Source organism: Lynx canadensis, chromosome D1, assembly GCF_007474595.2.
Source record: "Lynx canadensis isolate LIC74 chromosome D1, mLynCan4.pri.v2, whole genome shotgun sequence".
In the NCBI taxonomy this organism is placed as follows: Eukaryota; Metazoa; Chordata; class Mammalia; order Carnivora; family Felidae; genus Lynx; species Lynx canadensis.
Window position 1 is genome coordinate 9,858,053 of NC_044312.2, and position 18,952 is coordinate 9,877,004.

Below are 18,952 nucleotides of genomic sequence, written 5' to 3' on the forward strand. Positions count from 1 at the left end.
TATTTTTTTAAGTATCTTTAAAAAAGTATCCAAATGGATTAAAGCCTTATGTGTGACAGGTGAAACTATAAAGCTAAGCAAATATGTAAGAATATCTTTGTGAACTGTGGTGAAGAGCAATTTCTTTTGCAAAGACCCAAAACCCACCAACCTTAAGTGAATAACTAATTGGGTTGACTGTATCAATTAAAGATTTCTGTTCAACAAAGGTCCACAGCACAGTTAACACAGAGGGGACAGCCAAAAAGATTTCCAGTATCTAAAACCTGTACTTGGTTACTATTGAAAACTTCTACAAATCAGACAAGAAAACCAGAAAACCCAATTGAAAAACAGGCAAAGGATATGAATAGGTAATTCACAGAAAAGGAAAAACAAATGACTATTAAATATTGCACTTCACGTCTAATTGGAGAAATGCAATTAAAATGAGAAACAGCTCACATCCATGAGAAGGGCAAAAATTATCAAGTCAGAAATATCAAGTGCTCAGGAGGTGTGAGGTGGCTGAAATGTGGAACAGAGTTGTGCAAGTGTGAAGCTGGATAGCCATTCTGGGGGGCAATCTGGCAGTATCCCATGAAATTAAGTAGCCTATGGATGTATGTATGGGATCCCACTCCTGAGCAGAGTTCGACAAGACAAAACAAAGGTATTCTTGTTTAGAGTGGCAAGAAGTTGGAAAGGTAACCAACACTAAGGGGTGCCAATTATTACCAGATGGTCTTTCAGCAACAATCCACCCTCTCTACTGTGCATCAGGATGCTGGAGCTGGAACTCTATAAGCTAATTCCCCGGTGCCAAGTGGCTTCCATTAGCAAAACCTAACAGGGAGGAGATTAGAAGAAAGAACAAGAAGGGAAATCTTCATTCCTGTTCTGCTTCCCGCTCGTGTCATTGACATAAAAGAAAGAGTGATGGATTCGGTTGAACATGTCAAATTGCAAGGGACAGTGGATAGCCAAGTGGAAATAAAAGCCTTAAGCACTGCATATTGTTATTTCTCTACGAAGACCTCGTCCTGTATACGTCTGTTCTGCTAAGTTAAAAAAAAAAAAAATGAATTAATAGCTAGGGAAGCAAAGGACAGTTTTATCCCTTTCTATAGGTGCTATCTTTCTGATGAGTCTAAAACGCAAATGCCATCTTGTCTCTCCTCTAAAGCCTCTGGATGGGTTCAGAATGCCCTGGGGAGGCAGTGGGCATGGGGAGAAAGCCTAATTCCTTATTAGAGCCTACCAGGTGTTGTATAAATCTGGCCTCCTCCTACCTTTCCATATCATGCAACTCACTCCACCACTCACTCTCTTCCAAGCATCAAGCCTATTTATATAAGGCCATGCTGGCCCTCTTCCCTGCCTCATGGCTTTCCTCCCTCATCCCCATTTTCCCTTTACCTAGCTGATTCCTACTGAACGTCTAGTTCTCTAATCAGGGACTTCTGCTTCATACAAGGTGTATTAGTTGTACTTTTCCCTATTCCTCCTCCTATGTAAAACCAAAAACTCTGCACATGACAGGTAAAGTAAACCTAAGAAGACTCAAGGTAGAGAGAAGATGGCAGACTGCCTAGGGACTTTAGGACCAGAGGAAAAACACAGTGGGAAGTTCCCTAAGTTTTCTTTTTGCCTTATACATTCCAGACTTAGAGCTAAAGAAGGTGGCAGCTAGAAATGCCAATGAGCACAAACTAACACCAACCAAAGCCTGGCTGATCTAGCCAAGACGCCAAGAGAGGGGTAGCCCAACAAGACAGAAAGCCTTTAGACAATAACCACTCTACTCCAGCAAAACACCCCCAGCGGGGGGGGGGGGGGGGGGGGTGGGAATGTAGCCCAACTCCCACCCATGCCATCAAATATCCAGTAGGAAGCCAGGACTTTGATTCTCGCTGGTGGTAATGAGCTCCCTCTCTGGACACAGTGTCAGTGGTGACCACTTGGGTAAGCCTGGACTTCCACCTCCTCACCCCACCTAGCAGCAGTCAAGTATCCCTTTCCTGGCCACTTGAGCGAAGGTCTAGTGGGGAACCTCAACTTCTACCCCCATCTGGCAATAACAAAGGTGGAGAACTCTCTCCCTTCTCCTGCTAGAGGGTAACAAAAGCAGCCAGACCAAAAAGAAGGCTTAAATAAAACTCAAAAAGGCAGAGGAAGCACTTCAGGCCCAGGAAGAAGATTCAGTCTCAGAATGTAATACCCCAAATGGCCAAGGCTTCAACTGAAAATTAGTTGGAAGATGGCAAACTGAAAATTGTCAATCAATAGATACCAATTAGATAAAGGTCAGAATTACCTGACAAACTCTTAAAGGAGCCAATGTAAAAATGCTTCAGTCAGCAATTAAGAACACACTGGAAACAAACGAAAAAAATAGAAATTCTCAGTAAAGCAACAGAACATATAAAGAAAAACCAAATGTAAATTTTAGAACTGAAAAAAATACAATAACCAAAATAAAATCTCAAAAGATAGGCTCAACAGCAGAATGGAGAGCAGAGAAGAAAGAATTAATGAACTGGATGATGAGAAATTGCTCAATCAACACAGAAAACGGACTAGAAAGAAATTAATAGGGCCTCAGAGACCTAGGGTACTAGAATTAAACATCTAACATTGATATCACTGGAATCTTAAGAGAAAACAAACAGGGTAGGGCTGAAGTACTCTGTAAAATAATAGCCAAAATCTTCCCAAATTTAACAAAAAGATGTAAGCCTAAATATTTAAGAAGGTTAGTAATTCCCGAATAGGACAAACCCAAAGAAATCCATGCCAAGACACATCATAGCAAATTCGTAAAAAGTCATCAGGTTAGGTCTCCATTAACTCCTACTTATTATCCTTCAGCACTCTGTTTAGTCTCCCCTAAGATGCTGTCCCATGGTACCTTGTACTTCTCTGCCGTAAGACCCACTGCATTTCTTTCTTTCTTTTCCATCCTCACTCCCCCCTCCCCCCATACCCCATCCCCTCACCCCATCCTCCCTTCCCCCTCTCCTCCCACCCTCCTTCCTTCCTTCCTTTCTTTTCAAGAGAGAATGCAAGCAGGTAAGGGTTAGAGGGAGAGGGATAGAGGGCATCTTAAGCAGGCTCCACACCCAGCACAGAGCCCAACTCCAGGCTCAACCCCACAACTGTAAGATCATGACCTGAACCAAAATCAAAAGTCAGACACTTAACCAACTGAGCCACCCACATACCTCAACCCACTGCATTTAAAATCACTTGTTCAATTTCATCTTCCCCCACTGAACTATAAATTCCATGGGGGCAAGGATTTGGTCACTGTTACACCCACAGCTCTTAACAAAGTACCTACCAGATAAAAAGTTGGTCCACTAGTTAATATCCAAAACATGAGAAAAGCTTATATAACCCAACACACACAAAAACAACACACAAATAATCCAATTTAAAAAGTGGGCAAAGGGTGCCTGGGTGGCTCAGTTAAGCGTCCAACTTCGGCTCAGGTCATGGTCTCACAGCTCATGGGTTCGAGCCCCACATCGGGCTCTGTGCTGACAGCTCAGAGCCTGGAACCTGCTTCAGATTCTGTGTCTTCCTCTCTCTCTCTCTCTCTCTCTCTTTCTCTCTCTCTCTCTCTTCCCCTCCCCAGCTTGCACACTGGCCCCTCTCTCTCAAAAATATTTTAAAAAATTTAAAAACAAACACACACAAAAAAAAAAAAAAAACACAAGAAGATCTCAACTCACACCTGTCAAAATGGCCAAAATCACAAACACAAGAAACAACAAGTGTTGTTGAGGATGTCGAGTAAAAAGAACTCATGCATTGTTGGTGGAAATGTAAACTGGTACAACCACTGTGGAAAATAGTATCGAGGTTCCTCAAAAAATTCAAAATAGAATTACTGAATGATCCAGTAATTGTACTGCTGTCTATTTACCCAAAGAAAATGAAACACTAATTCAAAAGTATACATGCAACCCTGTATTTATTGCAGCATTATTTACAATATCCAAATTATGGAAGCAGCCCAAGTGTTCCACTGACAGATGAACAGATAAAGCAGACGTGGTGTATATACATACAATGGAAGAGTATTCAGCCATAAAAAAGAATGAAATCTTGCCATTTGCAACAACTTGCCAATACCGTACGATTTCACGCACATGAGGAATTTAACAAACAAAACAAAAAAAGAGACAAACCAAAAAAAAAAAAAAAAAAAAAAAAAACCCTCTTAAATACAGAAAACAAACTGATGGTTACCAGAGGGGAAGGGGGAGAGGAATGGGTCAAATACGTTATAGGGAATAAGAAAACACTTATCTTGAGGAGCACATAGTAATATAAAACATTGTTGAATCACGGTATTGTACACCTGAAACTAATGTAAAGCTGCAGGTCAACTATTGCGGAATAAAAAATTTTTTAAAGTTGCTCCATTAATGCTTACTTAACAATCAATAAATGATTCTTAAAAAAAAAAAAAAAAAAGTCCTTTCCTACCTACCAATCTATTTTTCCCTTTTCCGAAAACTGTTCCAGAGACTCGCCTCTTGTTCAGCTGTAACTGCTTCCAAGTTGGCCTGCCCTTACCTTATTAGTTTGTAGGATTCTTGCGTGAAATGCAGCTGGCCAGGCATGAAGCAACAGGTAGGCATAGGAGCGAATTGCATAAACAGGGGAATACTCCCAAGTCTGAAACCCCTTCCCATAGATGAGGTAGTGTGTCTGAAAGTACAAAACAGATAGGTTCCGGGTTAAATTGGCCAGAGATCCTTGCTAGCAGGTTGCAAGTGAAGTTTCTAAGCAAAAACATTAAAGAGACAAAGATACACAAAAAATGCTGACATTCTCAACAAGATTTCCAATAGATAATCAAAATGACCCTATAGTGAACAATCTTAGGACATTTTAAATTCCACAAGACTGTTTGGTCAATGTTAAAAGCTTGAATTTTACCCTCCACTTTTTTTTTTTTTTTTTGGTATTCATTAGCCAAAACAGACAAACTCTAAATTTTACCTTGTCCTTAAGCTACCTACTCTAAACATCCTTTGTTTAAAATGTAAAATAGGATTAGAAAATTTCACCTCTAAATTTTCTGTAATTGGAAGTCAGCAGACTTACAAATGTGTAAATTAAGAAATAGCAGAATAAGCATACTACTTAGTAGCTTTTTTATTTTGGCAAACATCAGAGTAACTTCAAAAGCTCAAAGCAAGTAGTTCCTTCTAGGGACTGGGATTTGGCTATACGAGCAATGGAACAGAGAGCTACTTTTTTCCCTTTAAGTTTCACAGTTGTTGGTTTTTTAAAAAGTATCTCGAAGTATTATTTTGATTTAAAATAATTTTTAAGAAAATTACAAATTACATCTTTTTTGCAAGAAGCCCAATTTCCTATGGCCTTCAACAACTGATCAGCTTAGAATGCAAAATCATCAGCTTAGAATACAAAAGTGAAAATAAAGCTTACTACCAGTCACACGTGTGTATTACTTGTATCTTGATTGGCAACAAGGCCCCAAGCAGTGAAATCGAGAACAAGAAAACTAAAGAAATCACCTACTGGTTCCCAGTAGTTGAAGGTTTCATCGCAGTCAGAGATGTTGCTTAAGAGAGCAGCACATAACCTTGCTGAGAGCAGACACTTGAAAGCAGTAGATCCCTCAGGTGCCCAGACTTGTCCTGCTTTGTTCCCAGACAACCTGCTCAGAAGTAAAGAAAAGATGCCTCAGCAAGACCCAACAACTAGAAGGCCTAAAACTGGACAGAAACGACAGGCATGGCAATGGTATCCAAGCACACTTAAGTAATTCACGTAACAAGTTAGTTGTTCTGAGAAATAAACAAGGGATGAAGAACTTTATCAATCTTAATTACTCCTTCCACTTCCTACTTTTAAGGGGTAAGCTCACTCATACACTTTAATTCATTGTATCCATGACACTCCTTGAAGGCCAGAAAGCTCTCATTTTCCTTTTCTTAACAAGGTCATTACTTTCCACGGCTTTACTCATCTCCCCCTTGTTCAAATGCACAGAGGCCTAATTTGTGCGAAGCACATAACCTCCTCCCATTCCGTATGTTGTCGGCTCCGTTAATGCAGTCCTAAACCGCAGTGCCCCGGGAGAGACGGCTGCAGGTGCTGGAGGTTGCGGGGCCCACACTTTAGAGCAAGGGGTTAGGGCTTTGGGGGCAATGAAGGAGACTGTGAGACACCGCCAACAAAGGGATGCTCTTCGCTCTTGCCAACGTCTCCCACAGAGGCTCTGCCAACTCAAACACCACGACGCCAGCCCACTGTGGGCCTGGGCCAGCAAACAGCCTTGAAGCGACACTCCAGGCTTTCTTCCCAAGCAAAATGGGACCCATGGTGGGGGACCCGAGGAGGCGCGAAGACCGGACGTGACCCGTCCTGGAAAAGCAGAAGGACCTGGGGGAAAAAGCAGCCTGGCCGCACCCGCGCCGCCGGGGGAGACCCTCCCGAGGACAGCCCCGCGCCGCCCTGCCGCCACGCCCCCGCCGCTCCCGCACACCTACTCGGTCCGTGGCTCCGCGCCGCTCGCCTCCCGGCTGCACAGCAGCTCCCGCAGCTTGTCGGCGGCCGAAACCGTGTCCCCGCCGCTGCCCCCGCTCCCCTTCAGGCGCTGACGAGCCCCTCGGCTCGCCATGGCACGGGTGAGAAAGGTAGAATTCGGCTCCCTACCAAAGTGGTGAGCGCGCAGACATAGCTTTGGCTGGCAACGGTGTCCGCCGAGGGACAAAAGTCCTTGACATGCGCAGAAAAGACTGAATTGTAGCGTTATTGGGCCAATTGGGGCAAATCCTAAGTAGAAAAGAAACGAGAACTGCGACTTGACTTTCACAACCGTAGCTATCCCTTCAATATGTTTCTAACTGTGGCTATTCTTCTCCACTCCCCGCCTTCCTTCACTTTTCAGCACAAATGGAAAGTAACCAAACAACTCTACAGAGCACGCAGAGCTATTTTTTCAGTTAAAGATAACAGGGCAGCTGCAGATGAAAGGGGAGGTACTTAAAAGGTCGCGGACACCTTGCCCTTCTTCTATTTTGGTGACATCGATAGAGACAACCTGTAGCTAATTATCTGCTCCATAGAGACGAAGCCGTAATGGCAGAATGTAAAGAAAAATGAAAGCCCAAAGAAATTCTGTGCCACGAATGCAACGAGACAGGCACTGCCATTGCTACCACAGCAATTCGGTAAGCATTTTACACATTTCATCCATTTCCAATACAATAAAACAATCTTGCTCTTATCAATAAGTAAATTATAGTAAGTAAATTGACGCCCAAGTTTGCATAGCTAGGAAATGGTGGAACCATATTCCAACCCACGTCTGCCTTATTACAAAGCCCATACTATTCCCACCAGGATGAGGTGAAAGCTCCTGATGTCAACAGATGAGAGCACATCTGTGACTCCCAGGGGTTATTCATCTGTTCCTCATACCCTGCCCACAGAGTTCTATCCCATCCTGTGGACCTCTGTACCAGTAGCAGAAATGGGCCTTACAAGAAATGTTAAAGAGACTTCTGTAAGTGGAGGGTAAAAGCCACTTTTGAAGTATGACAATTATGAAAGGAAAAAATTTCATGAGTAAACGCAAATACAGCAAAGGCGGTAATCACTTATAAAGCTAGTATGAAGGCTGAAAGACTAAAGTAGTAAAGTGAATTATATCTAAAAAAAATTAGTTAGGGAGACTCAAGATAAAAGGCTGTAAAATATGCCAGTGTATACATAAAACGTGCAGGGAGAGTAAAAATTAAGCTCTTTTAGGTCTTTAAACTTAAATGACCATCAAGTTAATATACACTGCTGTATACTAAGGATGTTAGATAGAGGGAGTGCTGAACTTGACAGGGTCCCAGGTTATTATTTAATACTAAAATTATTGACAATGGCGATTGATCATAGTGCTCAATTCCCACAGGCAAGTATTAGGTACCAAGTTCGGTCACCGCAGCCTAGTTGTATGTATCTCCTACAGAGACCTCCTCTCATTTCACTCCAGTGCAGGTCCCTCCCTGCCCCTACCTAGGAGTGCTACAATAGCATCCTAACAGGGGTCTCCCATTTCAAATTCATCCTATACAACACTGTCCGGTTAACTTTTTTCAAAGATTTCAATGTTTATGTTTGAGAGATAGAGGCAGAGCACAAGCTGGGGAGGGGAAGACAAAGAGGGAGACACAGAATCTGAAGCAGGCTCCTGGCTCTGAGCCATATGCACAGAACCCGAGATGGGGCTTGAACTCAAGAACCGTGAGATCATGACCTGAGCTCAAGTCAGACGCTTAACCAAATGAGCCACCCAGGCGCCCCTATCCAATCAATTTTCAAATGCACTATTCTGTATTGCCTCCTTAATCAAAAATTACCAGTTTTCCTATTGCCTGCCAAATGAAGTACACTTTATTCTAGCATTCATTTCTTACATCAACTAAATCCGGCCCTAACCTACTTTCCTGATCTAATCTCCCACTACTTCCCTATACACATTTACATTCCAACTAACTAGCCTGAAAAGTGTCCCAGATGCTTCCTTATTTGTACCTCTGCCTGGAATGCAAGTCCTCTGTGGGGAAATAGGATCTACTTACCTAAATAGGTTAGAAAAACGCTTAGGGCATGAAAGCCACCACCACGGAGTGAAAACGCCTGAAGATAGCTAGTAAGATATTGTAATGGGATCACGAGTAACTTGTTATATACTTGCAGGAAATTACATTCCACCTGACACCAATATACTATTATACTTTGATCACAAACTCCACTTGCCCCCCAGACCCTTTGCTTCTTACACACACAAGTTAATCATTACTATCTGATTGTTTTCTTCATGTTTACCACATGTGTAAGATCTTGAGCGCTCAGTAAATACGGAGACAAAAGGCCTGTTTGGGGATCTTGTCTCCTCCTGGATGTTAGCCTCTCTTGTGTTCAATTCTGCATCCACTCTCTTGCTGAACAAAAGAGAACTCCAAACTCATAGTCTGTGACAGTCCTCCTTGCCTAACAGTCCTCCTGTCACATCGCTACTCTTGTTTTAAGATCCAGCTCAAATGCTACCTTGTCCATGTACTAGGCACCATTGGGGATAGAAGCAAGGTATAAATCACATTACCTGCCCTCTATTCATTTATAGTGTATGTAGAAAGCTAAGCAATAAATGTATCCTTAAGAGATCTTTGGTCTTTACCCCACTCCCCAAACTGTTATGCCAGTTTTCCCATCCCCGTTAATGATACTTCTGTTCTTCCAGATCAAAAACCATAGTCAGTCCTGCTTGATTCCTGTTTCTTCAGCCCCACACCCTTCACCCATGCACATGTAGTTCATCAGCAAATACTTTTAAATATTACTCAACCCAACAACGTCTTACCATCCTGGTCCAGGTGACCATTATCTCTGGTTGTGTTACTGTAATAACCTCCTAATATGTTTCTTGGCTTCCATTCTTGCCTTCCCACATGTTTTTCTCCAAATACAAGAATAAGACAGTTATTTCCTACTGAGTTTACAATATAAGTCCAATCTGTGGAGACTAACTATTCATTAACAGGAACATCCATTAATTAATATTAGAGTACTCTATCATTCTGTAGAGTCCTGGGCTGAGCCAATGAGCTGAGCCAATCTCCCAGTGTCTCTTAGAGATGCTTGTAACAGAAGCCTCCAAAATACAGGAGGACTAAGTTTACAGTTGAGAGGCTACTAATGAAGAAGACTAGTTTGGAAGAAATAACAATGGCAGAAGGAAAATGGGCTTTCGAGTCAGACCCAAGTGTGAACTCTAGTTAATCTGACATTAACCAGTTCCATGACTTCAACAGTAGTCAACCATGGAATAAATATTGTAATAATACCAATACTAATTATGGAGCCTTTCAACTTACCCAAACTAATAAATGTTGGTCTGACTCCAAAAACCACTCTAGTAAGTTGATGTAATGATGTAATACAATAGGGTTAAAGGAAGAGGAATTAGCAGTGTGGAAAATATAAATATAAGACACTCAAATTCTACTGCATCTTCAGCAACAGAGCATCTAAAGTACAAGACAGGTTTGTTGTATTTGTTTTCCTAGTCATTTTTCAGCATCAAAATACTGTAAACTCCAAAGGTCACCAGTCACATTATAGTCTGTTAAGTTTAAGTGACAGAGCCACAAGTTTCTTTTTTACTTTTTAATATTTTTAATTTCTTTTTATTTTAGCGAGACAGAGTGCATGAGCAGGGGAGAGGGGCAGAAGGAGAGAGAGACTCTTAAGCAGGCTCCATGCTCCACGCAGAGCCTGACACAGGGCTCGATCCCATGACCCTGGGATCATGACCTGATCCAAAATCAAGAGTTGGATACTCAACACTCAACCCACTGAGCCACCCAGGTGCCCTGAGCCACAAGTTTCTCTAGAATCAACTAACACTGGCCAAAGTCACAAGGTTAAAGATTTTACAAAAAACACAGTTCAGAAAAGACTACTAGTTATAACTTGGTCTTTTTCATTGGCATCTGCACCCATATCCACAGCCACGGGGATCACTCTGGAAAAATGAATTTACTAAACTACCGAGGTATTACATGTAGTCTTTGCTGAATCTCTTTCCTAAGCTGCGACTGCATTGATGACACCTGTTGCTGGGGGAGGGCTTTGTCACAAGTCTGGTAAGTCAATCGATAGCAGAGACTGACCTGTTGAGTCTTTGGATGCTGAAAACGACTGAGGAACTGTATGGATACGACAGTGTCCCGGGACACTGCTCGGGCCACCGTGTGAAATTCTAGTTCATCAAATCCTTTCTTCTCATCTAACCAAAAACTAATATCATGAACATAGCATGGAGGATACAGGCAATAGCTTTTAAAGGGTTCTATACTCCCAGAGACAAAATTTTTCAGGAAACGGTGGTCAAAGGTCCACAGCATCCTCCAGTCAGAGATGCCCCAGACAAGCATGGCTAGTAGGTCCAAGTTCATAGACACAAACATAAAACACTGGTCTTCGTGCATAATGCCTGTAGCAGATGTGACGACAGACCCAATAATCAGAGCCTTGGCACAATCTGGGCCAAAATTAGGACGCTTCACATTAATAATATACTCTTTGCCATTTGGTTGAAAGACAAATTCCACTGAACTGCTCGGCTGAGAGCCCTCCAGCAATGTGTGGGTGAGAAGGCTATCAAGAAAACCCTTCAGGTGCTCCAGTAGTGACTGAAGACAACCATCCTTCAGATTTTTATTAAACCCGATGACAAATAAAGTCTCATGAAATGCTGGCATTGTGAAAGGCAAGATGCGGCACTTCCGAAAGACAGGTCCACTGAGGATGTGCAGGGAACCTGGGACAAAGTCTGGTGCTTGGATGACAGCCTGAACATGAACTAGGAGAGAAGGCCTAAGGCAGACCGTGGTTTGGCCATAGCTTTCTTCATGAGCTTCTTCCTTACTGTCGCTTCCAGGATCCTTGAGAAGGCTAAGTTCTGAAAATAGCGCCAGAAAGTCCTCCATGTCTTGTGTTGTCCCATCAGTCAGGGACTCAGAATTTGAGTCATCTTCACGGAGACTAATCCAAAAGGCAGCTGACAGAATGTCACAGTTCCAGGAAGTGAGAGCACTAGTGCTTCCCTGTGGCAGCAAAGGGAAGGGACGCTTCAGCCTTTTTAGAGGGAAAACTTTGCCCAATTCCGCAATGAGTTTCTCATTAATGGTTCTGACAGGATGACATGAAGGTGCTTCTAGGAAACCTCTGTTTAAGCACACATAAAAATAACTTTTTAAACTTGAAACAATAAAGAGTTAGAATGGATCTAAAATTAAAAGCACAAATAGCACAGAAAAGAATTATCTTTAAAGTGATCCTGAAAGCAAATAAAAAAAAAAACCATCTACCATAATAAATAGAGATATCACGTGCTTCAGACCTCTGACAGCCACGATCCCGATGATATACCACAAAATGTGACAAATTTTAATTCTAAAAAGGCTTGTGTAGGGCCAGACTGACAGGAATTCATAGCACCAACATCATTAACAATTTACATTGCACCCATTCAATATACGGTTGCCATCAAAGCAACGGAGATACACCTAGAGATAGAAGTAACTTCTGGTAAAACAGCAGGTTACCTGTTCAACTTTCCTACAAGTGCTTCTGGTTCTGGAAAGGAAAACCACCGGCCACCCACTTTGGTCCTGAAGATTCTGGGCTGTGAATCTTCAAAGGGTAAGCTCCGGGTGAAGATATGGTTCAAAGCACCTTCTACATGAAAGGACTTATCTTGACTCCTGGCAAAAACAGTCACCAAGTATGGAGTCAGTGAGTCTTTTCTCTTTCTTTCTCTTCTTTCTTTCTTATTTATTTATTGCCATTTTTTAAAAAGCAAGTATCTCTAGGGACCAAAGCAGGAAATTGGTAGGGGAAAGTCTGCCTATGAGATTTTTTTCATTATTAGTGAAAGAAATGAAAAAGGCTCAGACCTCTGTTATTACTTACCTATATCCAGTGCACTTGTACCCTGGCACAGCCTCACAGCTGAAGGGATGCACGTCACTTAAAATGAATCCCCCCAGAGCTGCCATGGCAACTACTTGCCAACTGTTATGCCATTCTCTTGTGGGCTTATCAGCAGGAGTCCCACCTTGTCCTCTACACAATGCCACATAGACTTCTCCTTCCGGTGCGAGAACATCTTTACAGCTAACGGGGAGGAGGACACCAGCATTTTATCAAAACCAGTTGAAATTACCATAGGAAATAAGCTGTATACACATGGTTTGGCTGTGAAATAATTAAAATCCTATCATATCTATTTACAAAGGTCCACAGACTTCAAACCTGCAAAGGAAGCAGCTGGAAGTAAGAATGTAAAATCAATGTTCAACTCGTAACTGATACTCGTGGCTGACCAGGGTATTATCTGGCTTTGTATCTGCAGTGTTCATCATAAACAGGTCATAGAAAGGTCAATATCTGCAAAGTTCCTATACACGATTCATTTCCCAGTTTAGAGAGTTGTTCTTGTAAATTCACTTCCCTTCCTGACTATTAAAATTCTATACTTCAAATACTAACTTGAAATCTTGGCTCTGTGAAAAGTTTCTTGACAACTGTGACCTCCCCCCACCCCCAGAGACCTCCAATAGTATCACATGTTTTGGTAGAATAGTGTAAAGCACAGTTTTTAGTTCACGATAATTTGAGGTAGTTACCATTAATATCCTATCCTGTTTATGGATGAAGAGGCACAAGTATGTAAGGATCAAGTAAGCTTACCCCAAATCACACAATTACTAAGAGGTGGGTGGGGATTTGAATCCAGGCAGTTTGGCTCCTAAACCCATGCTTTTAGCCATTACATTATACTGGCTACCGTTATTTTGCATTATCCAAAATAGGTGATCCTCCCCTTACAAGCCCAACTACTATTTGTACTTTTATGTAACTTTTAGGGTTATATGCCTGCCCTTCCAACTAGATTGTGGATTCCTCTGGAGCTTTATTTTCTCTCTAAACCCATCATAGTAACTTACACACGTATGCCTTATTTCCCAAACTAAAATGTTTCCAGTGCAGTAACTATGTAATGTACATCTTCAACATGTTACTTGTGAGTGCTCTCATTTCCTCACCTCTGGAAAAACTTGGCAAGCAGTTCCCTGTTCTTAGCAACTCCAGCTTTGCGTCCACAGTGCGGAAAATTAAAATAAATCCGATCAAACTCCCTGTGGTGCAGTTCAAAGGCATCTGCCAGCTGGGTGCAGTCCACACCAAAACGCACCTCAGTACCTGGCACGAAATACAGACAGGAAGATGTCTCAAGGCCTGAATCCCTCCCTAACGTGGACCGTACAAAACAACCCAGGTGGAAACCCACAGGCTGCTTTTAGGTAACCGGACGCTCAAATGCAATGAAACGCCCCGCCCATTCCACTTCTGGCCCGGCCGGCAGCGGGGCGGGGCTTCGCGGAGGGGTTTGCTTCGCTACCTCGCTCGCGCAGGCGCTGCAGATTCTCCTGGGCCACCGGATCTCCGGCCAAGTCGGCCGGGCGCTGGAGGCAGGTGGCGGTTACACTGGTGCTGTCATCCAGGGTCTCGCTCAGGGCCGCGGCGAAGGAGAAATTCCCCTCCCCAACCAACAGGAGGCGCCGAGGGGCCATGGCCTCAACGTGCTCCCCTCTCGCGTCCTCCGAGGCGCCAGTTTCTTACGTCACTTCCTGTGGGGGGGTGGTCTCTGGCGGGCCACCTCTTTTTGCGTCGCTGATTGATGATGCGCCGGCAGCGTCTAGTGGTGTTGACAAACTGGTACAGCGACTGGGAGGGAGGGGGATGAAATAGCTATGAGCGCACAAGTTAGACACGGACCACCCTGTCTCTTCATTCCGCACACCCTTAGGAGTGTCGCAATAAATGCCTTTTAGCCCGAGGCTGCCCTGAGCGACTTCGTCACATCTGCATGAGGTCACAAGCAATCACTAGCGCAGAGGGGCAGGCCCGGGGCGAGGCGAGTTCGGAGTGAAAGAAGCGCGGCGGGGCTGAGGTCGAGAGGTTGGGCTGTGTCCTGCAGGTTACTGTCAACAGAGGGTTTTATAACAGCCTTCCACTCGTCCGAAATGGCTGCTGCTCACTCTCTCTGCTGCTCGGGATTTCTCCAGGTGCTTCTATCTCCTTCCTTTTTTTCATTCAAGAAATACCGAGTGGCTGTTACGTGCCAGACCTTGACGGAGGCTAAACACATGGGTGAATAAGGTGTGGCCTATGATTTCACGGAGCTTGTAGTCTGGCGGAGACTGCACGGCAAAAGAGGCAATTCTGCTACAGCGGGAAGCGATGCTATGAGTGGAGTCACAGAAGGTTTTAGAACCTTACCGAGTTCTGGGATGAAGTGGAAAGATACCCTAAAGGAAGTGAATTTGAGTTGAAAGCTAAGGGGGAAGTGCACCTGACCTGGATAAAGAGAAGTGAAGAGACAGAAGGAACAATATATGCAAAAGCGTGATAGAGAAACACATTAGATGAGTTTGGCTGAAATGTAGTTGGAGGGAGAGTGAGTAGTAGGTGAGACTGAAGCGTTAAGCAGGGGCCAGGTCATATAGAACATCGTAAGCCATTTTAACAGCCTGAATCTTATTCCGAAAACAGTGGCCAGCCACTGAAAGATTTTAAATAGGAAGAGGACACAATAAGACTTTCATTTTCACACATTCTTCGTTCCTGTGGAGAAAGGATTGGAGAAGACCAAGGCTGACGGCAAAGACATCAGATAGGCAACTATAGCAATAATGGTGACAAGAACTGGTAGTGATCTAAACTGGAACTTGGCAGTGGGGATGGAAGTGAACTGATTAGAAAATCAGTTAAGACTTAGGTACTGAGTGGATGTAAGGGCTTGAAAGAGGAATCAGTCAAAGATAAGCCTCAGGTTTGGGGCCTAGACAACTGAGTGGATGGTGATGTCTGTCCTGACGGCCCCAAGGACAGTGTCACCTTGGTCTACAGTCTGAATACTAGGCTTGTCAGACTTTGTGGGACCAACTACTCTTTAGTCACCATGCTGTTTGTTGACATCAGTGCATGCATCTATCTTCACAAAGGCACGTAGTGTGAGGGCAACTACCTTCAAAGTTGCAGTATTGGCTTTGCCCCTGCTTGTGGAAAGGTGGCTCAGTGGATTGTAACTCTAAAATCATGGCTTCCTGGCCATGGTGATCTCGATGACCTACATTCTTTCGTTGCTTGGAGAATGGGAAATGCCGGGTTTGGTGATATCTCTTCCTTCAAAAAAATGGAAGAGCTGAATAAGATTTTCTATCACTGTCCTATGAAGTCTTCAAACAACACAAGCCACTCAACACCAAAATGGTCTTCAGCGAAGGTACTGTCTTGCCCCCAAGTCAAGGGACCACAGTCACCTTTTGGCCCAAAATAAAAATGGCTAGGTTTTTGCTTCCTCACAAAAAATTGAAATTCAGACATTAGTCATCTGATATGTGCAAAGCACTGTTGACTGGGAGGGCAGGTGAAGGGAGAGGGTGTGATAATAAGATACAGGTCTTGTCCTCAAGGGATGTACACGGTTTAGCATAGGATATTCAACACAAACTTCAACACACATTTGAAGAACTCTAAAATACGGTAGAAAGTTAAAGATATGAGGATATCATTGTGTGTGAAACAAAGGAGAGAGAAGTTAACTTGAGGAAAGACATCATGGAAGAAGTGGCATTTGGCCTGAGTCCAGAAAGAAGGAAGCTATCACTTATTGAACATTTGTTGTGTTACCTAGTTTTCTAACTCTCACTTCTGCCTGTTCTCTTTGACTATAGCACTATTCTCTGTCCTTAAACTCTTACATCTCAAAATCTCCTGAGCATTTACCTAGTTTTCCATATATATTGGGATACTGAAGGTTTTCCTCTTTTGAGGGTGCCATTCAATATACATAGCCCTCTGTTACTTTTGATTGAAAAGGTAGGTCAAAGGATTCATGGACCAGGAAGGAAAGACACAGAACCACTACTAAATTGGGAGAAGAGCACAGATCCTTGGTAAGGTGTGCTTATGTTATGCTTGGCTGTAGGTGAGAAAGGGATGAATGCCTTTTCTGTGCCCCAGTTTATGCAACTATCTTTTCTGTTTTTGCCTTTTCCCAGAGACAAGCCCTTGCCTATTTCTTTGCAAACCCACACTATGGCAGCATCATTAATGCAGACGGCCATGCTGAAGTGTGGACAGATTGGAATAGTATGTCCAAGTTTTTCCAGTATGGATGGAGATGTACCACTAATGAGAATACCTATTCAAACCGTACCCTGATAGGCAACTGGAACCAGGAAAGATATGACCTAAGGAATATCGTGCAACCCAAACCTTTGCCTTCCCAGGTAATCTAAGCTTCCCCTGTTTCCTTCTGTTAACAAAAGAAATACCAGTGGCCGTTTTAGAGGTAGGAATCTGAAAACTTCCTTGCTGAGATCTCTGAGGCTTCTCTGTTCATTGAGGTGGTTGGGAGTGGATAGCAGTCTTCAGCTGGAACTCCTATCATATTTTACTATGAAGTAGAATATTAAAGTAATAAAAGAAGGGGTGCTCTTTTTCTCTTGATTCTCTTTGACTTTATTCATCAACATAAATATGTGTCTTCTGACTCAGGCTGTCTACCTGCATTTCATTTATCTGCATCTTGCCCTGGAATCTTTCCTAAACACACAAACACATAAAGGACATGAAAGTTAGTAGAATGTAGACTGACAACATATAGACCTCTAGTCGATCCAAAATATAATAGACCCCATTAGGATTCATGTCATTGTGTCCTTTATTTCCCAGTATTAGGTGTAGACTCCTGTATTTTTAATTGATTGCCTTTTCTTTCCAGTTTGGACACTACTTTGAAACAACATATGATACAAGCTGTAACAACAAAATGCCACTTTCAACACATAGTAGGTGGACTATTTTTTACAATCCTTATATTCTCAGGACCTAACTCAGTGCCTGGAACGTAGAAGAAACTCTGATGAAAGTAAACTGAGTGAGTGAAGAAGTGAATGACTGAGTGAATGATTTCTCTCTTTTCTCAGTTCTGACAGGACTCCCTAGACTTCCTTCTCTCAGAAATAAGAGTGAAGCCAATTACTAAGGCTCCTCGCTGTTGACTGATTCCACTTGACCTTCCTTCTCTTTTCTCTTCCCTCAGGATTTAAGCGAGAGCCTCACTCGTTCCCAGGACATCAACCTGAGCTGGATCCTCCTGGATGCAAATGCACAGAAAAGTCAACTTACATGACTAGCTACTCAGACCCTCAAATTGGGCATGACTCTGCATGTGTGTGGAATCCTAATAACTGCCGACTTAAGGAGCCAGGATTCTAAGAAGGAATAAGAGGCTTCATTTTTCCAGAATAGATTGTAGGAGGGAGCATATTCTAAGCACAACTAAGAATCTAGCTGATGAGAGCACAATTTCACAATCTGAATAAAGAAAGCACGGAGAATATTCCCTACCCCCTTTTTTGTTTGTCCTAATCAAGATTTAAATGTCAAATTTAAGTTCGTTGCATCTGCTCTTAGGTCTACATTACGAGGTAGTAGGAGAAAATTCAAAAGAAGTATTTCAAATCTGCAACCACTTTGCTCTTCCCTGCCTTCCATTCATGGCAGACCTGCAAAATCCAGCATAAGGTTATGTCTGGCTAGATGCTTCCTGAATGTGAGCCTGGCATTCACAGTCAGTGTAACTTCTTTGTGACCTTAGTGAACATCTCCTCATAAGAACTAGAAAAACAACTTTTTAAAAATATTATAGTGAATTTAAAACGTGCAAAATTAGACAGAATAGTCTAGTGAACTCCCATCACCCAGTGTGCACAATTTAACCAGTCTTAACTATTCCTATCAACTTTCTCTATTTCTTTAAATTAATTATGGAGCAGATCTCACAAATTATATCATGTTGTCTGTCAAGATTTCAGTATGTATCTCAAAAAGATAAGGACTGTAGGTGTTTTATTCCTTCACAGAGACCATCACAGAAACCTCATCAAACAAAGCTGAGTTTCTAAGCCCGCAGCAAACAAGAGCAACTTGACAAAATCTTGGAGAGAATTCAAAAGGGGAATGTTGTGAGGGGTAGAGGGTATTTTTAGAGACTTGGGGTTACTTTAAGATGGGTCTTGGGGCGCCTGGGTGGCGCAGTCGGTTAAGCGTCCGACTTCAGCCAGGTCACGATCTCGCGGTCCCGGAGTTCGAGCCCCGCGTCGGGCTCTGGGCTGATGGCTCAGAGCCTGGAGCCTGTTTCTGATTCTGTGTCTCCCCGTCTCTCGGCCCCTCCCCTGCTCATGCTCTGTCTCTCTCTGTCCCAAAAATAAATAAACGTTGAAAAAAAAAATTAAAAAAAAAAAAAAAAAAAAGAAACATTTAAAAAAAAAAAAAAAGCAAACAGAGG

The 18,952-nt window shown here is 42.9% G+C and overlaps 3 protein-coding genes across 8 annotated transcripts in view; 1 reads left to right on the plus strand and 2 right to left on the minus strand.

Annotated features, from left to right (window-relative positions):
• ALG9 (ALG9 alpha-1,2-mannosyltransferase) overlaps window positions 1-6,897 on the minus strand; it is a 99,092-nt gene extending 92,195 nt beyond the window's left edge. For 2 of the 4 annotated variants that reach the window (XR_003972617.2, XM_030333915.2), the window contains exons 1-3: window positions 6,516-6,894; window positions 5,542-5,680; window positions 4,567-4,701 (exon numbers count right to left, since the gene is read on the minus strand). Coding sequence is in view for 2 of the 4 variants with exons in the window: in XM_030333915.2 (XP_030189775.1) it covers window positions 4,567-4,701; window positions 5,542-5,680; window positions 6,516-6,646 (405 nt within the window). In the remaining 2 variants the exon portion in view is untranslated. Of the gene's footprint in view, window positions 1-4,566; window positions 4,702-5,541; window positions 5,681-6,511 lie in introns of all 4 variants that reach the window. The other 2 variants (XM_030333918.1, XM_030333917.2) reach the window with 2 other exon arrangements.
• A 3,321-nt stretch (window positions 6,898-10,218) lies between these two features.
• On the minus strand, window positions 10,219-14,240 carry FDXACB1 (ferredoxin-fold anticodon binding domain containing 1). The gene is made up of 5 exons (XM_032595004.1): window positions 13,994-14,240; window positions 13,638-13,794; window positions 12,502-12,705; window positions 12,135-12,293; window positions 10,219-11,754 (listed from the first exon to the last, which is right to left on the minus strand). The coding sequence occupies exons 1-5, from the start codon at window positions 14,163-14,165 to the stop codon at window positions 10,572-10,574; spliced, it is 1,875 nt and encodes a 624-aa protein (XP_032450895.1). The 5' UTR covers window positions 14,166-14,240; the 3' UTR covers window positions 10,219-10,571.
• Window positions 14,241-14,274: 34 nt separating this feature from the next.
• CD1H11orf1 (chromosome D1 C11orf1 homolog) lies at window positions 14,275-18,715 on the plus strand. 3 transcript variants are annotated; one of them, XM_030333919.1, is made up of 4 exons: window positions 14,275-15,880; window positions 16,659-16,889; window positions 17,384-17,450; window positions 17,705-18,715. In XM_030333919.1, exons 1-4 carry the CDS (start codon window positions 15,749-15,751, stop codon window positions 17,878-17,880), a joined length of 606 nt encoding a protein of 201 aa, XP_030189779.1. In that variant the 5' UTR covers window positions 14,275-15,748; the 3' UTR covers window positions 17,881-18,715. The 3 variants fall into 3 exon arrangements, with proteins under 3 accessions (XP_030189779.1, XP_030189781.1, XP_030189782.1); XM_030333921.1 differs by having other exon boundaries at window positions 14,275-14,660; XM_030333922.1 differs by lacking the exon at window positions 17,384-17,450 and having other exon boundaries at window positions 14,275-14,660; window positions 17,705-17,794.
• The last annotated feature ends 237 nt before the right edge of the window (window positions 18,716-18,952 follow it).